The 20,020-nt window shown below is 43.5% G+C and overlaps 2 protein-coding genes across 6 annotated transcripts in view; one reads left to right on the top strand and one right to left on the bottom strand.

The window, feature by feature from the left end:
- Positions 1-14,978, top strand: part of Spmap2l (sperm microtubule associated protein 2 like) — a 34,520-nt gene extending 19,542 nt beyond the window's left edge. For 3 of the 4 annotated variants that reach the window (XM_090343544.1, XM_090343543.1, XM_090343546.1), the window contains 6 exons: positions 1,364-1,492; positions 4,504-4,641; positions 7,840-7,954; positions 10,855-10,986; positions 13,370-13,545; positions 14,651-14,978. In XM_090343544.1, coding sequence (XP_090199670.1) covers positions 1,364-1,492; positions 4,504-4,641; positions 7,840-7,954; positions 10,855-10,986; positions 13,370-13,545; positions 14,651-14,765 — 805 coding nt within the window. In that variant the 3' untranslated portion in view covers positions 14,766-14,978. The remainder of the gene's footprint in view (positions 1-1,363; positions 1,493-4,503; positions 4,642-7,839; positions 7,955-10,854; positions 10,987-13,369; positions 13,546-14,650) is intronic. The other variant, XM_090343545.1, reaches the window with a different exon arrangement.
- LOC150055730 (RE1-silencing transcription factor-like) overlaps positions 6,847-20,020 on the bottom strand; it is a 55,290-nt gene continuing 42,116 nt past the window's right edge. Inside the window, exons 5-6 of one of the 2 annotated variants that reach the window (XM_090343553.1) lie at positions 16,471-16,619; positions 15,665-16,415 (exon numbers count right to left, since the gene is read on the bottom strand). The gene's annotated coding sequence lies outside the window, so the exon portion shown is untranslated. Of the gene's footprint in view, positions 6,880-15,664; positions 16,416-16,470; positions 16,620-20,020 lie in introns of those variants that run through there. The other variant, XM_090343554.1, reaches the window with a different exon arrangement.

The raw sequence follows: 20,020 nt of genomic DNA, 5'->3' as shown, positions 1-20,020 counted from the left end.
CACTCTACCATTTGAGCCACAGCACCATTTCTGGCTTTTTCTGTGTATATGGTACTGAGGGATTGAACCCAGGGCTTCATGCATGCTAGGCAAGCACTCTACCAGTAGGCCACACTCTTGGCTCAAGCCTATTTATTTCTACTGTCTCTCTGACTCTCAGGTTTTTGTGGATTAGTTATAGATAAGACACTCAGATTTATCATCCTTCAGATCTCAGCCTCCTGAGTAGCTAGGATTATAGACATGAGCTACCAGTGTTTTGTGTAAGTGGTGACATTAATATTTCTAATAATGACTCTGGCTAATGTTTATAAACAAAAGCAGAGAAAGGTTACATCCAAAAATTGAGATAAAGTTGGAACACAAATAAAAATAGCTGAGTTTCTTTTTTTAAAAGGGTAACGTCATTGAGCTGGCCAGTTCGGCCATGTGCCAGGTCAGCCGACTGAGGCTTCTTCTTGGTCCTTCTGGACCTTCCTTGCCCATTCTAGCAGGGTCACTTCCTAGCATTCCTTTCATGTCCCTCCACATGTGCCAGCTCAAGTTGAATGTTCCATTTCCTATCATGGCCTTATATGGCCTGGGCTTCATTCCTCTGGCCTGAACCTTTTGCTTTTTTTTCCATGAAGACCATGCAGGATAACCCTGTCCTTTTTCTTCCCCCATGCCCAGCAATCACACCTATTTCCCAGAGCTTGTGAATAAATCGGCTACTACCTATAATACTTTTAGCTGAAAATCTTCCACAGTGGTAACTGTTAACAAGGTTCAATTATTACTTTTTGTTGGCACTGGTAAGCTACTCTGGAGGCTGAGAGCCAAGAATCAGGGTTCAACACCATCAGAGCAGGAAGATCATGAGATTCTAATCTCTTAACTTCTTTTCTTTTCCCTAGTATTGTTTTGAACTCAAGGTTTTGTGCTTGCTCAGGAAATGTTTACCACTTGAATCATGCCCTTAGTCCTTTTTGCTTTATTTTTTCAAAGAGGATCTTGCATTTATGACCAATCTAGTCTGTCCTGTCATTCTTCTACTTATGGGTGGCAATGTGTACTATCATGCCCAGCTATGGGTTAAGATGGTGGGAGGGGTCTCTCAAACTTTTTGCCTGGACTGGCCTTAAACTGTAATCCTCCTGATCTTGCCTCTGTAAGTATGGGCATGAGCCACCATGCCTCCATGGTCCCCATTTTTCAAGATAGTAGATAGAAGTCTTACTCTATTTTGATTTGAGTTTATCTCTTTCTGATGCCTGGAAATTATAAAATTCTTCCAGAGACAGTTTTTGTCAAGAACCATTTCTAAGATAATCATTCGCAGTGGATTTTTTTTTTACTATTTTATTTTTATGTCTTTTAAAAGATGTGTGATTTGGGGAAATCAAGATCCAATCCGTCCTATTTCTGAGCATGCTTTGAAGGCTCAGCTAACCGAGAGACTTGAGAATCTTGCTGAGCCCAAGAAGGCTTCCCTCAGTTATATACCCAACAGGTTAGTGCCTACCTGTCACCTCACCAAGATGCCTTAGGGAAAATGAACACAGAACGTAGGCCTTTCATCTGAGAACCACAGATCCTTCAATCTGTACACAATGTATTGAGGATGAGAAGATTTAAATCTATTTCCAATTTTATCCAGAGCAATATCTAAAATTTAACCTTCCAGGACTGTATTTCTTAGGCTTTTTCCTATGAGGATTAAGTAATAATAATAAAGATGTAAAGAGATCTTGAGGGTTTTTTTCCCTTCCATTCTATTTTGTTTCTCTCTCTTCTTCTGCAATATATCATATACTTATTTATCTCAGCATTTGTTTTTCTAGTGTTGGAGATTAAACTCAGGTCTTCTTGCACACCAGACAAAACCCTCTGTCCCCTGAAATAACACTCATCTCATCCAAGTAATTTTTTCATCTCATACATTCTACTTTTGAATTTCTCTAGGAATTCAATCGATTGAATGAAGGCATGGCTCAAGTGGTAGAGTACCAAGCAGTGAGTGTAAAGATCTTGAGTTCAAGTCACTCCCCCATATCCCAATTATCCCAATTGGGATATTTGTGTGTGTGCTTGTGCCAGTCCTGGGGATTGATTCCAGGCCTGGGCACTGCCCCTGAGCTTCTTTTGCTCAAGGCTAACACTCTACCACTTGAGACAGCTCTACTTCCAGATTTTCCTCAGTTGTTTATTGGGGATAAGATTCTCGTGGACTTTCTTTCTTTCTTTCTTTCTTTCTTTCTTTCTTTCTTTCTTTCTTTCTTTCTTTCTTGTTGGTTGTGTGGCTTGAACTCTGGACCTCTTGAGCCACAGTCCCACTTCCTCTCATGGACTTTTCTTCTACTTGGGCTGGCTTCAAATTGTGATCCTCAGATCTCAGCTTCCTGAGTAGCTAGGAGCCATTGATGCCCAGCTCAATAAAGATGCTTAAAAAGCTTATTTCTACTTAACAGTCTTAATATTTCCTCTTTCTTCCTGAACATGTGGATTACAATTGTGATTGCTGTTTTTTTGTTTTGTACTGGGAGTAGAGCTTGAACTCAGGACCTGGGTTCTATCCCTTAGCATTTTTTTTTTTGCCAGTCCTGGGCTGGGCTCAGGGCCTGAGCACTGTCCTTGGACTTTCTCAAGGCTAGCACTCTATCACTTGAGCCTCAGCACCACTTCTGTCTTTTTTCTATGTATGTGGTACTGAGGAATCGAACCCGGGTCTTCATGCATGCTAGGCAAGCATTCTACCACTAGGTCAAACTCCCGGCCCCCTTAGCATTTTTAAAGTTCTACCACTTGTGCCATTGCTCCACTCTGGCTTTTTCGTGATTACTTAGAGATAAGAGTCTCATGAACTTTTCTACCTGGCTTTGAACCTAAATCCTCAGAGCTCAGTCGGCTTCCTGAGTAGTTAGGATTGTAGATTTGAACTACAATAGCCCAGCATGATTGCTCTCTTCACCCTGTTTAATCTATAATTTTATATCAGTTCTAGATATGTTTCTGATTGATCCTTCTGATGGATCAAAATTTGCTAATATTTTTACATACCTGTGGGTTTTTTTCCCTTTTTTGGTTGGTCCTGGGCCTTTCTGCTCAAAGCTAGCATTCTACCACTTGAGCTACAACTCTGCTTCCAACTGGTAACTTTTAATTGAATACTAAACACTGTGAAATTTACATAACTGGTTCCTGGAGGTTTTATATTCCTATTTTTTATTTGTTCTGGGACATAACTACATCTTTCAAAGTGTGCCTTCCTTTTCTGTTTTGTTTATTTATTTACTTTTTGTGGTGGTCCTGGGACTTGAACTCTAGGCCTGAGTACTGTCCCTAAGCGTTTGTGCTCAAGGCTAGCAGAATACCACTTTAGCCACAGATTCACTTCCAGTGTTTTGAGTATTTCAGTGGAGATAAGAGATAAGAGTATTTCAGTGGAGATAGGAGTCTCAAAGACTTCCTTTCCCATGCTGGCTTTGAACCTCGATTTTCATATCTGTTTCCTTATTAGCTAGGATTATAGGCATGAGCCACCGGCACCCATCTTGCTTTCCTCTTAAAACAAAAAACAAAAAAGCAGACTTGTTGAGATTCTTTGTTGGTACAATTCACTCATTTAAAACGTAGACTTTATTTTGTAATACATTCACAGAGTTGAACCAGCATTATCAAAATCTAATTTTAAATCATTTTGTCTCCGCTTGAAGAAACAGTGAACCTATTAGCAGCTAGTTCATGTTCTCCTTAGACTCCTTTTCCAGTACCTAAGCAATCACTAATGTACTTCTATGTCTGAATTTACCCATCATGGACATTTCATAGAGATAGAACTATATAATATGTTATGCTTTATGACCGTCTTCTTTTACTTGTGCAGGCTTTTTTCTGTATTGAAGCATGTATCAGTATTTCATTCCTTTTTACTGGTCAGTATATATTGTATGGCTTTGCAACATTCTTTAATCCACTCATCACTGGCCACTGAATTGTTTCTATACCTGGTAGTGAATAATGCTACCAGAAACCTCTGTGTAGCTGAGTGTGGTGTCACACACACATAATTCCGGAATTTGGGAGACTGAAGCAGGAAGATCATAAACACAGTGCCTGGGCCAGGAGTTTGCCCAGTGGTAGAGTGCTTGCCTAGCATGCATGAAGACCCGGGTTCGATTCCTCAGTACCAAGTACATAGAAAAAAGCCAGAAGGGGTACTGAGGCTCAAGTGGTAGAGCTCTAGCCTTGAGAAAATCCAAGGACAGTGCTCCCTGAGCCCTGAGCTCAAGCCTAGGACTGGCAAATAAATAAATAAATAATAAACACAGTGCCTGCCTGAGCTACATAGAAAGACCCTATCTCAGAAAGCCAAGGGCTTGGGGTTGTAACTGAGTAGTAGAGAGCTTTTGGAATATACACAAGGTCCTAGGTTCAATCCCTAGCACTACAAAGCAAGAACAGTAATAGTACTAATTATTCGAATGAATATTTTTTTCACTCACTTCTTTTCTACAATTGCAGGGCTCAGTATTGCTTTAGTTGTGGGAGAGAGTCAGCAATTTGGAAAGTTCCCCGGGCTGCATTGATTACCCGACCCTCCAAAAGGATCCAGAAGCTGGCACAGCCCAATAAATTCAAAAGACAGTGTCCAATATACAGGTATGCTATCTGGAGATTCTCCACAGATATTAATCTAGTTTTGTTAAGTGTCACAAAGTTGTTCTTATTTCAGCAGTATGTGCAAATTCATAAGCTGAAAGTCTACTCATGTCCCCAAAAAATCAGCTGAAAAGGTCAAATGTTTCCAACCATTGTAGGGGCCCAGGAGATCATCGGTTACCACATTTGGATTCAAATTGTGCTGAAGGTAAACGTCACATGACAAGTTCACATGTCACTGTTAGCCCAACTACAAGGAAATCTTCCTCTGGTGCAGCACTTACCAAGCATTCATAAGGCCATGAGTTTAATTCCCCAGCACCATTGAAACAAAAAGGATGTGCAGATAACACCATAGGTTTTTGCAATCTGTAAACCTGATGTGCTCGTATGACTTTGCAAGTGCTTTTTTCCTTGTGATTTGAATGCTGGATTTCACTTTTTTTAGAGGGGGGGCAGTCCTGAGACTTTAACTATGGATCTGGGCAGTGTCTCTAAGCTCCTTTTGCTCAAGGCTGGCACACTACCACTTGAGCCACAGCACCATTTCTGAATTTTGTTGTGATTAGATGGAAATAAAAGTCTCATGGACTTCACTGCCTGGGCCGACTCCGAACCATGATCTTCAGACCTCAGCCTCCTGAGTAGCAAGGATTACAGGCGTAAGCCACTGGCACCTGGTTTTCTTTTTTTTTGGGGGGGGGGGAAGGGTCAGTTGTAGAGTTTGAACTCAGGGCCTGAACACTATCCCAGAGCTTTTTGTGGATATGGCACTGTGGCTCAAAATGGTAGAGTGCTAGCCTTGAGCTGAAGAGCTAAGGGACAGCACCCAGGCCTGGAGGTCAAGCCCCATAACAGCCCCATAACTGACCCCCCCAAAAGTGACCATGAAGACTTGTGGCCTTTCACTTCATGTTGATTAGGACATTCTTAAATTCATGGTGATAGTTGTACACATTTGCAAATATTCTAGAAAATATTTAGTTATATATAAATTATAGTATGTTATGTAGTATGCTTATTGATTATATCTCAATAGTATAATCGAGCATATTATGCTAATAGTTTAGTATACCATACATGTTAATTATATCTCAATAGTGGTCATAATACTATATTATAGCCTGCCTCTCTCAGGGTATTTATATATTTGAGAAAACCTTTTTTTCCTATTAGATTTTCAGATTTCTTGATTAATGGGCGAGTTTTTAGTCAAGGAAAAAAAGATATGGCGTACAGCCTGTGACAGCTGGCCCCAGTGGCAGGGGCCACACCTGAAATTGTGTGGCAAGGGAGAGAGAATGGCCATTAAGGAAGGTCCTCAATGAGGAATGGGATTTTTTTAATCTCTGTTATTAATCAGTGATTTTGGTAGGAAGTGATATGCTTTCAAACAGAAGGTTCTAGCTCATGCATGATAGATCATGAAATCAATTCCAGTTCTTTTTTTAGTTGAGTCAGGGTTAAATCTGAACTTGGCATAGAGCTGGGAACTGGTGGCTCATCTCTCTATTCCTAGCTACTCAGGAAGCTGAGATCTGAGGAACTCAGAAGCCAACCTAGACAGATAAATCCAATAGACAAGTTATTTTCTAAGTAATCACCAACAAGCTGGAAGTAGAGGTATGGCTCAAAGTGGTTGAATTTTAGGCTTTAGCAGAAGAAGTTAAGTGAGAGGGAAGAAGCATTTAGTTTAAGCTCAGTATTGGCATTAAAAATATGTTCTTCTCGGACCGGGAGTTTGGCCTAGTGGTTAAAGTGCTTGCCTAGCATGCATGAAGACCCGGGTTCAATTCCTCGGTACCACATACATAGAAAAAAAGCCAGAAGTGGTGCTGAGGCTCAAGTGGTAGAGCTCTAGCCTTGAGAAAGTCCAAGGACAGTGCTCAGGCCCTGAGCTCAAGCCCAGGACTGGCTTCTCTTGGGAGAAGAACACAACAGCACAACGCCTATGTGCTTCTGACCATGTAAAATACTTACCAAAATGAACTCTGGGAAATGGAAACAAGAGGCTCTTTTTCTTTCTTTTCTTTTCTTTCTTTCTTTCTTTTCCTTCCTTTCTTTCTTTCTTTCCTTCCTTCCTTCTTTCTTTCTTCCTTCCTTCCTTCCTTCCTTCCTTCCTTCCTTCCTTCTTTCTTTCTTTCTTTCTTTCTTTCTTTCTTTCTTTCTTTCTTTCTTTCTTTCTTTCTTTCTTTCTTTCTTTCTTTCTTTCTGTGTCTTGTTGGTTCATTTACCTGTCTTCAGGAGGATAAGGGGGGCACAGATGATAGGACAAAGGGTGAGCAAATGAGGCAGCAGTATTCACTAGACATGCTGAAAATAAATGATACAACTTGGAGGTGGGGAAGGGAAGGAAAAACTGGGAGTGGGCCGGGAGTTTGGCCTAGTGGTAGAGTGCTTGCCTAGAGTGCACGTAGACCTGGGTTCTATTCCTGGGTACCACATACATAGAAAAAAGCCTCAAGTGGTGCTGAGGCTCAAGTGGTAGAGCTGTAGCCTTGAGAAAGTCCAAGGACAGTGCTCAGGCCCTGAGCTCAAGCCCAGGACTGGCAAAACAAAACAAAACAAAAAACCTGGGAGTGAGGGCAGGGATGACATTGTCCTGGTCTTCCTGCATGCTAGGCACGCACTCTTACCATCAGGCTACGCTCCTGGCCAAAAAATGTATTCTTTACCCAAACCATGTAACTGTAACCCCTCTGTACATCACCTTTGTAGTAACACTTTTTAAAACTTTAAAGAGAGTATACGGCATAGGATAAGCATTATTTCATGACAATTTACATATATGGTGTGACCAAACAAAATGGGCTTTTTTTGTGGTTGTTGTTGGTTATGGGGCTTAAACTCTGGGCCTGGGAGCTGTCCCTGAGCTCTTCAGCTTAAGGCTACCACCCTACCCCTGGAGCCACAGGACCATTTCCGGTTTTCTAGGGGTTAATTGAAAATTAGAGTCTCGCGGACTTTAGTGCCCGGGCTGGCCTTGAACTGCCATCCTCAGATCTCAGCCTCCTGAGTAGCTAGGATTACAAGCATATGAGCGCCTGGCGAAATGGGCTTTTTAAAAATGTAAATAAAATTTGACAAATACTAATTTGTTCCAAAGAGACCTATAGGAACAATCATTTGTCCCAAAGATGGACAAAGTACAGATAATTGATCAGAATTATACTATTTCATATTTTCATCTGCATATAGGCCCTACAATGATTATTTCCCAAGAGAGTATCCTCGCTTCTCTGATCCTTCTCCTCGGATTCTGCGACTCTCCATAGCAAAAGCTGCAGACCCAAACTTCATTCCTCCAAATATTGTAAGTGGGCTCATGAGAGATTCAGTGTCTGGTTCATTTATCACAGGACACTGGCAGATTTTTTTAGGTGCGTGCTTTTCTCTGTCACCCAAGGAACTTGTCTCTTTCATGCTTCATGGCCTGTCCAGGAAGCAGGAGAAGCTAAACTGGGACTGATAAGAGGACCAATGGTGGGGCAAGTGGGGCAAAGCCCTGGTAGGCTATTATGACAGATGGGGGATCTGATTATGGATCTAGACACAGTGAGAGGAGAGGAATCAGGGATAAGGCAGCAGTTTCCAGCAGGAATTTGAGGGCAGAAAGGCTAACCTCCTAGAAAGGGAGAAAGTACTGATTCAAAGGTAAGGAACATTAAGCTTTATTTAAGGGTTTAAAGGCTTCCTCTTTACTAAGGTCTGCTCATACATCCGCATTTCAGTTTCCAAGATCCCCTTCCTTCCCAGACATTGCCTCAGTAGTAACATAAAGGTTGGTACAAGTTTGAGAATTCAATTTTCATTGTAATTCACCCACTCATAGAATTTGGTTTACCTACCAGAATTTGAAGCCTACTGCAAATAGAAGATAACAGTTTCTTTTAGGAAAATCACCGGAGTTTCCCAGTCCCTTATCTGGACCTTAACAAGGCAATTCAAAGGCATGCACTGATATTTTTTTTTTTCTCAAGCTCTGTAGTGTACTTAGAAGCATTCAGCCAATGCCAATGTTACAATACCTCCCTGCCCCCCCCACCATGCCCCAGGGATTAAACTGGGCCTTGTGCTTGCTAAACCAACACTCTACCACTTGAGCCAGGCTGTTTGCTTTTTTAGTTAGATTTTTTTCAGATAGGCTCTGTAGCTAATTTGGTTACCTGTGACCATCCAACCTCCCCCTCTCCCCTCCAGCATACCTGGGACCACAGGTGTGCCATACACCTTACACTGAGATGGCTCATCACTCAGCGCCTTGCTTTCTGCATTACTACCATGTGCCACAGACTGCCAATGGTTTGTCGGTTGACTTGTTTCTAAACCACTAAAAGTAAACTCATTAAGGCCTATAAATGGAATCAACTCAGAATTTCCCACTCCTCACCCCCAGTTTTGGGGCTGGAACTCAGGGCTGAGCACTGTCCTTGGGCTTTCTTCAAGGCTAATGCTCTATCACTTGAGCCACAGCACCACTTCCAGCTTTTTCTATGTATGTGGTACCAAGTCATTGAACCTAGGGCTTTATGCATGCTAGGCAATCACTCTACCACTACGCCACACTGCCAGCTCTGTGAATTTTTATTTTTTTAGTGTGTGCTGATACTATGACTTGAACTCAGGGTCTTGTCCTTGTTTGCTATGTTGGAACCTCTTATCACTTGAGTCATTCTTCCAATTTGGTGTTTGGCTGGTTATGTGGAGATAGGATCATAGAAACTTTTCTGTCCAAGTTGGTTTTGAACCATGATCCTCATGGTCTGATCCACCTGCACTCAGATAATTTATTTTACTTTGTTTCTTGTGCTAGTATTGGCTAGGGTATGAATTCAGGCCTGGTTGCTGCCTCTTAGGCTTTTCCCTTAAGGCTAGCATTCTACCACTTGAGGGACAGCTCCAATTCTGGCTTTGTTGTGATCAAATGGAGATGAGTCTCATGGATTTTCTTGCCCAGGCTGGGTTTCGAACCATGATACCCAGAACTCAGCCTTCTGCGTAGCTAGGATTAGAGGCATGAACAACCAACATACCTGGCTCATTGGATTTTATTTCAATCATCTACAGTAAGCAAAACTTTCTGAAATATTAAATCATTGCCTAAAAATTTAACACATTAAACTTATATAGTATACTTGAAATTTTTTAGTGTTCCAAGAATAAACACCAACTCAAGATTTCAGTTTAATGTCATACTTCAAAATTGATTCTCCAAACACACATTTTAGATAGGAGTTGTAAGTTTTATTTCTGCCTTCTTGAATGAGTTTATCAATTTACAAACCCATATTGCCATTTATTTCTCAACTCAATACATAACACTATTTGCCATTCTTCCACATCTGTACTTTAGCAGTTAAACCTGAAAATCTGGCTTTGCTCAGGTTTTGCTATGTGACAAAGATGAAAATCAATTCTACCAGTAGGGTCAGGGTTCTGCCAGTTTCTCCTCCTTCCTACTACATTGTGAGATGTGTAGTCCAGAGATAAGGCTGTAATTCAAAATTAATAGTGCTTGCTTATTTACTTACTTACTTATTTATTTATTTATTTATTGCCATTCATAGGGCTTGAACTCCAGCTTGGGTGCTATCCCTGTACTTTTTTGCTTAAGGCCTGTGCTCTATCACCCTGGGCCACAGCATCACTTTTCTGGTGGTTAATGGGATATAGTCTTATGGGGACCAGGAACATGGCTTAGTGGTAGAGTGCTTGCCTAGCATGCATGAAGCCTTGGGTTTGATTCCTCGGTACCACATACACCATACAAAAAGCTAGAAATGGTGCTGTGGCAGTGCTAGTGGTAGAGCACTAGCCTTGAGAAAGCTCAAGTACAGTGCCCAGGCCCTGAGTTCAAGCCCCAGGACTGGCAAAAAAAAAAAAAAGAATCTTATGGCTCATGGACTTCCCTATGCCGGCTGACTTTGAACCCCAATTCTCATATCTCAGCCTCTTAGAGTAGCTATGTTTAGATGTGTGAGCCACTGGTGCCTGAATTATTTCTAATTATATCCTTCCTTCCTGCCCGTCCTCCTTCCCAATTTTCCCTCCCTCCCTTCCTTCCTTCCTTCCTTTTCAGTCATGGGGCCTGAATTCAGGGCCTGAATGCCCTTTTGCTCAAGGCTAGCACTCTACCGCTAATACTGAGTTACAGTACTACTTCCAGTAATGTTTATTGATTGTTAAGGATATCTTTTTCTCTTTCTACCCTAGACTGAAAACAGAGTTTCAGCTTCTGCCTTGAATGCAATAGCAACTCCAAGGATTATAGACCTTGCCCACCCAAGGATCAAGTTAGAAGGGCTCTGCTACGAGAGAGAGAAAAGTGAAAAGCCCATCCGCCCTGTAAGCATAGCCACCTCGCTGTCTCTCACTTCTTTTCTCCCTGCCCCTGTGGTACAATTTTACCTCTGCAAGCACAGCCCAAAATCACTGGGAAGGAAATTTCAAAAGGGGTCTGCAGCAGGGAGGAAGACTGCTATGTGATATGGGGAGTGGTGGAAGAGTGGCTGGCAAAGAGCATGGATTTGGGAACCAGTAGGAGCTGGGTTCAAGTCCCTACCTTACTCTTGCTAGCCCCACATTGAGAGCCTTGCTGAGGGACTAAGTGACTAAGGTCCCAGAATGGATGTGTGAGTACACATCTGTGAGCTAGCCCGTGAGCCTAGGGAACCGAGCGAAGCTCCACACAGCGCAGTAGAGGCACAAATGATTATGCCAGCTAAAAATCCATGGCCTGAACAGATAAAATGGGAAATGAGGGACTTGGTGGGGACAGGCTATGTGCAGTAGGTGAGTACCTCACTGAGAAAGGGACTGACCCAATGTGGAGGACAGGGAGTCCGTAAGGGAAGGGCTGGAGAATATTCCAGTAAAGGGAACAGCACTGGATAAGTGAGCTGGAGGGAGCACGGAGTAAAGGGATGGTGGAGACACAAGAGGAAGTGTGAGGTAAGGAGGACATGGTATCTCTGTTGTGAGGTGAGGTGACATGGCTCCTCTCACAGAGCCTGACATGGTCAGTGGCTTCCCTCCCTTTCCCTTCTCCTGACATCCCTTCCATTAGATCTGGTGCCAGCCTTGTGCCCTGTCCCAGCTGGGCTTTCAGTAAACATCTTGATTGCATTGCCAAAGGAGATGAGACCAGTTTCTGCTCTCTAGGAACCCAAGGGTTAGCTGTGGCATCCTTTAGTAAAAAGATTATTCTAGGAAAAAACCTCATGGAGAGATTGTGATTGAGTTGGCAGGAAAATGACTTTGTTCTCAGGTTTTCGTATATATTGCGGGGATTATAGACACCTTTTACTGCTGGAATTAGGTTCTTTTTTTTTTCCTGCTCTGAAAATCATACTCAGTTCCCAGAACAACATTCGTAGCTCAATACAAAGCAATTTGGGGCTGCTGAGCAGTATCAACTGTACATCCAGTAAGGTCTCATCAGGGAGTATCTTATAAATGGTAGAAAGGCAATATGGCAGATTTAGCCCGCAAAGGAACAGTGGGTCAACACACAATTACATGTTGCAGGGTGTGCACTAGCTATTGGGAACCCAGTACCTCCCTCTGATCAGCTAATATGCTCATGGGGAGAAGAGACATAAACAAAGACATCAGGCAGCCGACTCAGGTGCAGACAACTGCTATTAACAAGAGTTAAAAGACTTAGCATGGTGTATGTCTATCATCTCAGCACTTAGGAGGCCCAGGGGCTCATGAGTTAAGGCCACCTGGGTACACAGTAAAAAAAAAAAAAAAAAAGACACACTGGTGCTGCTGGCTCATACCTGTAATCCTAGCTACTCAGAAGGCCAAGATCTGAGGAATACAGTTCAAAACCAGCCCAAGCAGGAAAGTCCATGAGACACTCATGTCCAATAAATTAATGAGAAAAAGCCAGAAGTGACACTGTAGCTCAACTGGTAAAATGCTAGCCTTGAGCACAAAGAGGGTCAGGGACAGTGCCTAAGCCCAGAGTTAAAGCCCCATGGAAAGAGAAGGGGGTGGAGGGAAAGAGAAAGGAGAAAAAGGAAGGAAGGAAAGAAAAAGAAAATGAGAAACAAACAAAACAAACAACAAAATTCCCCCCCCACACACAAACAAAAACAAAAAGCCAGTACTGTTGTAAAGCCTCATCAGAAAGCCTGATCTATTTTAACTGGTCACAAAAATCTCTTTGAGAACTTCATGTTGACTTTGAGGATGTGAAACAGGAAGAGGCAGCCAAGCCAAGACAGTATTTTCAGCAGAACTAGAAAGTGCAAATGTCGTGAGGTAGATGGAACTGGACCAGATGGGCCTTGTGATGGGAAGAAGATGAAAAGCACAATAGCAGCCAAGACCACAGGCCTTGTGGACACAAGGAGGAAGAGCCTGCCTGTGTGTTAGCCATGAGAACAACAGAGCCAGGAGAAAGGTTTAAAGCCAGGTTGAGTCCCATGCTGGCGTGGGCTTTAGGTCACAGAGGTATTCGGATGGTGAAGTGGGTGACACGTGGATCTCGTAAGATGTGGTCTGCCTCATGGACACCCTCACTCACTGCTCCTTCTCTCCTAATGGACGCAGGGAGGTGGACTGTATGTATTGAAGGAACGGGAGGAAGCAGGGAGAGCTTTAGGAGGAACTGCAGCCATGCAGGAGAGAAATGACAGAGGCTGCAGGGGTGGAGAGGCCTAGGTGAGGCTCATGGTGATTTGTGGTGTGAGTCGGTATCTCCTTGTTTCTGCTGCAGATAACTTCTGCTGCCATGTTAGCCGTACCTAGCCGTCGAACAAGAGACCTAGCCAAGTCGAAGCCTCTTCATCCAGATTATCTACCTGCCCGGGATGCCAGATGGCCAGTGTCTCATGCTGCTACCCACTCAAAAATATCTCCCAGAATTCAGGAGCTTGCCAATCCAAATTCAAGGTATGTTGGTTTAAGGCCAGTGTGGGCCAGGAAGGTTTGTGACGAGTGAGAAGGTTAATCTCGTCAGGCCAGGGAAGAGATGCAGAAAGAAAAACAAATGCAATTAGCAGCAACAGCAAAAGCAATATTGTTTTCACTGGTTACATCTACTATGATAGTTCCCTAAGTATGAATATGACATTGCTTATCTAAGTGAAATGGTGGAGTCAGATGCAGTGGCTCATGCCTGTAATCCCAACTACTCGGAAGACATCTATGGAGAATCAGTGTTTGATGCTAGCTCTGAGAATAAGTTTTTGCAAAAGCCAATTAAAAGCTGGGTGTAAGGCCTGGAATGTGGCTTAGTGGTAGAGTGCTTGCCTAGTATTCATGAAGCCTTAGGTTTGATTCCTCAGTACCATGTACACAGAAAAAGCCGGAAGTGGTGCTGTGCCTCAAGTGGTAGAATGCTTGCCTGGAGGAAAACAAGCTCAGAGACAGTGCTCAGGCCCTGACTTCAAGCCCCAGGACTAGCCAAAACAAAACAAAGACACCACCACCACCAAAAACAAAAAAAAGCTGGGTACGAAGGTGCACACCTTCAGGATAGCCTGGAGCAAAAAAAAAGACCCAATCTGAAAAATGAGCAAAGCAACATGGGCCAGGGCTATGGCTCACGTGGTAGAGCACCTATCCAGCAAGTCTGAGGCTCTGACTTGCAATCTCAGTATTGAAAAAAAGCAGAGGCTTTGCAATCTGACAGACACATGTGGATTTGGCCATAGATTTTTTTTTTTTTTGAGGTGGGGAGGGTGTTTGCTGAGAAGTTATGGGACTTGTGCTTGATCTCCAGCCTTTGCTTTTGAAAGGCTTTTGCTCAGTAACGTAGTTCAGGCTGGTCTTGAACTCGGAATCCTCCTACCACAGCCTTCCAAGGGCTAAATTCCATGCATGCACTGTGGCACTCAGCCTCAGCTCACTCTTTCAAACTGCTGTGAGCCTTCATGAAAGCCATGGCAGTCGAGTGGCTAATGTCCCAGTGCTTACCACGTGGGGAGTCTTGGGGAGGGCACCGGTTGTCTCTGGAATCCATGCCACTTCAGGTGGATTTCTTCTCCTATTTCAGGGCTCCTGTGAACTTGGTATATTACGACCCCAATGCCTTTAAAGTCAAGCCGGCTGCTCTGACAGCACAGTGTTCTGCGCGAGTCCGGAAGTTGGCAGAACCTGTTGTACACTAAGTACAGACCAGCATTTCCACCACCCACCAGCCACACACATCCGGAACAAGTATTAGATGCCAGTTTCCTGCCTTGGGTTTGTCACCCCTGATCCCCAAATGTGATGCTCCAGAGAAGATCACCATGGACACCAAGGAGCCATTGCTGCCGCCGCCTGGAAGTGTGGTTTAGCAGGTTTAGGACCCAGCATGCAATAAAGAGAAGCAGAGCTTCCTCTGTAGCCTTTTCCCTCTAGGCCTCTGGCTGCCCGTGGCTGCAGCTCTTCTGCATTCCCGGGTCTTTTCTGCTGGGTCCTGGTTCCCAGGCCCTGTGCCTGCCTCCAGCTCTTCCTTCTCTAGCAGCCCTGGTTACAGTGTGTGTTGCTTCCCAACTCTCCCCCAGCACTGACCTGCAACTACAGTGAGCAGGGCCAGGGCTTTCTGGAGAAGCTGGAATGCTTTTCATATTCAGCTGGCATTTAGGGAGCAGGTGACCACAAAAAGAGGACATTTCCCCCAATCCTGCTTCCTTTCCTCAGCCTCAGCTTCAATGACAGGAATGACAAGAAAAGCCACCTTGCCCAGCGAGGTGGTGCACACCTGTAGACCCAGCTTTTAGAGAAGGATGGGGAGGGACGATTAGCTGAGTTTAAATGTCCAAAGTTAGTCATGGCAACAGTAATAGCCCATCTCAAAAAAGAAATGTAGGCTGGGCACCAGTGGCTCACACTTGTAATCTTAAGTTACTCAGGAGGCTGAGACTGCAGTTCAGAGCCAGCCTGGGCACAAAAAGTCCATGGGACGCTTATCTCCAATTAACCACCAGAAAACCAGAAGTGGCGCTGTGGCTCAATTGGTAGAGTGGTAGCCTTGAACTGAAGAGCTCAGGGACAATACCCAGGCCCAGAGTTCAAGCCCCATTACTGACAAAAAAAAAAAAGTTAAAAAAGAAACCAAAGATATTCCTTTTCAAAAATTTTGCTTTTATTAATATAAAGATGATGTACAGAGGGTAACAGTTACATCAGTCAGGTAGAGTACATTTGTTTTTGGACAATGTCACCCCTACCCTCCCTCTCAGTTTTTCCCTCCTGTCCCCACAGACAATGCTTTTAATGGTAAACATAAATTCTATCCAACTATATGTGCCCTGGTTTTAATTTTACTTATTCTATTCTCCATGTGCCAGTATTTTGTCAATTAAATTAACTTTACAGAGTATGTTTAGATTTGCATGAAATGAACTTGTTGGAAAGCTTATCTTGCAGATGAATGAGTTCTATCTTGAAGGCTATATAGTTTTATAGATAGGCAAATAGTATTTTTTTTTTTGCCAGTCCTGGGCTTCAGCTCAGGGCCTGAGCACTGCCCTTGGACTTTCTCAAGGTTAGAGCTCTACCACTTGAGCCTCAGCACCACTTCTGGCTTTTTTCTATGTATGTGGTACCGAGGAATCGAACCCGGGTCTTCGTGCATGCTAGGCAAGCACTTTAACCACTAGGCCAAACTCCCGGCCCCGCAAATAGTATTTTTGAACTGGACTTTTAGAATCAAATAAAGTTTAGTTTGTATTTCCCAGGGCTCATTTCATAGATACATAATCTTAGCTGTGCCTCAGTGTCTATGCATAAAGTGTATTCTTATATTATTGTAAAGACTAAATGAAAAATACCTCTAATAAAGCATGAATCTGAATTTAGAAATTGTTGAGTCTAAATGAAAAATACCTCTAATAAAGCATGAATCTGAATTTAGAAATTGTTGAGTCTGAACTCAATGGTCACCCCTATAATCCCATTTACCCAGGAGGCAGAGTGGGAATCTCAGTCTGAAGCTGGCTCCATGCAAAAACTTGAGATCTCCACCTGAAAAATAACTAAAACAAAAATTGCTGAGAGTGTGACTCCAGTGGAAGCACTTTCTGTCTTGTAATACCTACTTTTGTACTTTGGGGTCATTATCAAGTGAATTGTTACTTACACACATATGAACACTTGGATACTGGAGCAGTGACATCACCTTGGTAAGAAGTGGTTACTTAGCTTTCCCAGTGCTCCTTGGAATAGCATACACTGTGAAAGATCAGAACCGTATTTATCTCTACACCTGTCCAAAGGATAGTTTCGTGTCATAGTAGAGTTCAAGTAACAAACTTTGATAGATGAAACCACAGATATGCAGAGGGTGCTACTGCTGTTAACTGAAAACAGGTAATAATCTGGGAGGAATAGGAAGAAGGGATAGGAGGAAATGGTTATGGAGAAGGGAGGATGGAGGGGACGTGAAGGGGAAGAAAAGGGGTAGTAGGGAAAGAGGAGAAGGGAGATGAGAGGAGCTGTGGATATGCTGGGGTGTGCGAGCTCTTGAGGTGCCAATTCCCTTGAGAGCCTTGCCTTGGAAACCCACTAGCAGGTGAAGGGAGAAAACCAGGCCTCCCAGGAAGGAAGTGAAATAAGATACAAAATGGAGAGTAAGAAAAAGCTAGCTCACCTGGGGCAAAAGGGCAGAGAGAAACTTGGAGAGGTGATGGAAATGGGCGTTACCTTGATTGTGGTGACAGTTTTATAATAGACTTATTCAAGGCTCAAAGCTCATCCAATTATAAACATAACATTGTATTAATTTTTCATACTTCAACTAAACTCCAAAAAGTGAATGAAGGAAAAAGTCTCAAAGTTAAGAATCAGAGAGAAAAGTTAAGCACTAAAGTCAGTGCTCTCTACTGACCACACAATGGAAATTCCAAGGAAACACACTAAAATGAATATATGTATAACATAGTATAGGTGGTGTATTCTATGAGGTAAATACATATATAATAATACAGTAGATAATATATATAGTATATGTATTTTTTGTTTCGTTTTTTTAAAGAATTTATTAACATTGATTTTTACATCATATTTTAAATGACAAGTTTAACATACAAGTGTTCAAGGAGGGATTCTCTATTTACAATCAATGGGACTTAGTATTTACAACTTAATCACAATTAGGCTAAGGGTTTGTATGTCATAGAAACAATAATTTATGAAATAAAACATTATGTCTATAGAGTCATAGGTTTTTATGTCTATATAGTTATGTTTATATTTCCATTACCATGTCCATAGCTTTGGGTATGCAGTTATGTATATGCATTTTTTGACAGTGATAGGATTTGATCTCCGAGCCTTAAACTTGGCTAGTATAAGATTAAGAAATATTTGCCTTGAGCACAGGCTAAAGCTCTATGCTTCCTGGCTGCCATGCTGTAAACACTTCTGTCCCATACTCTCTGTGGCCTTGGAAAGAAACAGCCAGAACCTGTAAGCCTAAATGACACTTTCCTTCCCTTAAGTTGCATAGCTATGACATAGCCAACACAAACACACTTCTAAATATCTCCTGCTCCACTTTCCATATTTTGGAGACAAATGTACTAGAACATAGAAAATAGGAACATTTCAATTTCCAGTACTTAAAAGGATGAACATGTAGGAAAGATTTCCTCAGCAATTCTTCCTGAAAAATCCATGTGCTTGCACTGCCATCTCCTCTATAGCTGCTCCTTTGCCTCATTCTTTCAGTCCAAGGTGCTGAGTTGATCCTTACAGCACTGTATGTAGAAGACAGCCCTAACCCACCAAGGACAGGACCTAAAGCGTTTTGAGGATGGAAATGGAGTTGAGGACAACACTTCCGGAGTCTGGACCTGCCAGCTGCCCATAAACAGACCACCCTTCAGTTAATCTGGACCCTGAATCTGACAGCCACAGACAACCTCATTACCCATAGCCTCATAAACCAATCATTTCCTCAGATGTAGCTATTCTCACTGATACACAGGACACCCACTGGAAACCACCAGCCAGCACATGACTCAGCCCCAGTCACCTGTCACACATCTTTCCCCAGCCCCACCCACAGCAGCACAGAGGTGCTGCATGCAGAGCTAGAGTCACAATGCACACTGATGGTCAAACTGTGCAAAACTCAATTGCCTCAGATCCAAGAGTGAGAGCCAAGGCACAAGCTTATTACTTGGATATATGGTTGAAAACTTTGGATTGCTTTTGGCCCAAGAGTTAAGGCTAAAACCAACAAGGCAGGTCTAGGACCTGAAAGGGGGAACAGAGAGCACTGCCTTTGGCAATGGAGCACAATGGGCAAGGAGCAGAAGACCAAGTCCCCACCAGCCAGTCATCAGGACCAGCAGGGACAGCCCCGATGGACATCCAGAAGGAGGTTCCACGCACAGTGTCTTTTGCCACCTATCGCAGGCACTCCAGTACCGTGGACCCCCAGGAAGAAAACATCCCAGGGGATCCCGTGGCCTTCAGGAACGAGGACTACCTGAGCAGACCCTCCTGGCTGTTTGACATTGGTCGATATCCGGTCACCTTGTGTCCTCACATAGGGAGTGATGGAGTCCCCCAGAAAACACCCTTGGGGACTCCTATTTATGCCACGGAGGAGCGCCATGTGCGCAGACCCTTGTTGGCTTACCAGCCAACATGCTCGCATCGTACATTGCAGCACTCGAAGAAGATCTTCCACCGGGGCTCCCTACCTTGTCACTGCAGATCAGGCTGGGCACATACTCTCAGAGTTTAGTACTCTGGGAAATTCTCATTCGTGCCCAGCGTCTCCACAGCAGAGGGCAGAGGCTGTAGAAAGTCATCCCTGGCCTTTGCTACTGAAGATGGCCACCTTCACTCACCCTCCTGGCTTGACAACACCGAAAAGCACACAGCCATCCTGAGGTCCCAAACGCCCACTCTCCTGGGTTCCTGTTTCAGGAACATCTGCACAGATCCTCCGTGGTTTCCGATAAAGAGCAATCCAGAATCCCTGCGGAGGGGACAGATTGTCCCGCAAGATCACTTGGAGCTCCTGTTTTGGCCATCCAGATGGAACATCTGCAGTTAATCTGGACTCTTTTGACAGTCATAGACAACCTTGTAACCTTGTAGGTCTGCATGGGAGAAATGGTCTCTTCCCTAGAAATTTCTGCCCAGCATCTGTTACCCAAGCAACTGGCACACCTCCGGGCAATGGGAGTTCCCCCACAGCTTTGTCTCCCCCCCAATCCTCTGAGGGTGAGCTCCACATCTGCCGCAGCCACACCTCCTCCTCTCAGTCCCCTATAAAATCTCTCTCCCTGACATACCATAAATTCTCTCTGCACACCTCTGTCTTGTGCAGGCTGGCGGTTTGGTTTCTCCTAATAAACTCTCTTGAGCCACATGAGGATCTCCTTTTTTTTTTTTTTTGGTGTTGACTTTTTTATTTCAT

Source organism: Megascapheus bottae, chromosome 13, assembly GCF_031878675.1.
Source record: "Megascapheus bottae isolate mThoBot1 chromosome 13, mThoBot2.hap1, whole genome shotgun sequence".
NCBI classification, from domain to species: domain Eukaryota; kingdom Metazoa; phylum Chordata; class Mammalia; order Rodentia; family Geomyidae; genus Megascapheus; species Megascapheus bottae.
This window is presented reverse-complemented; position numbering and strand designations above follow the sequence as displayed.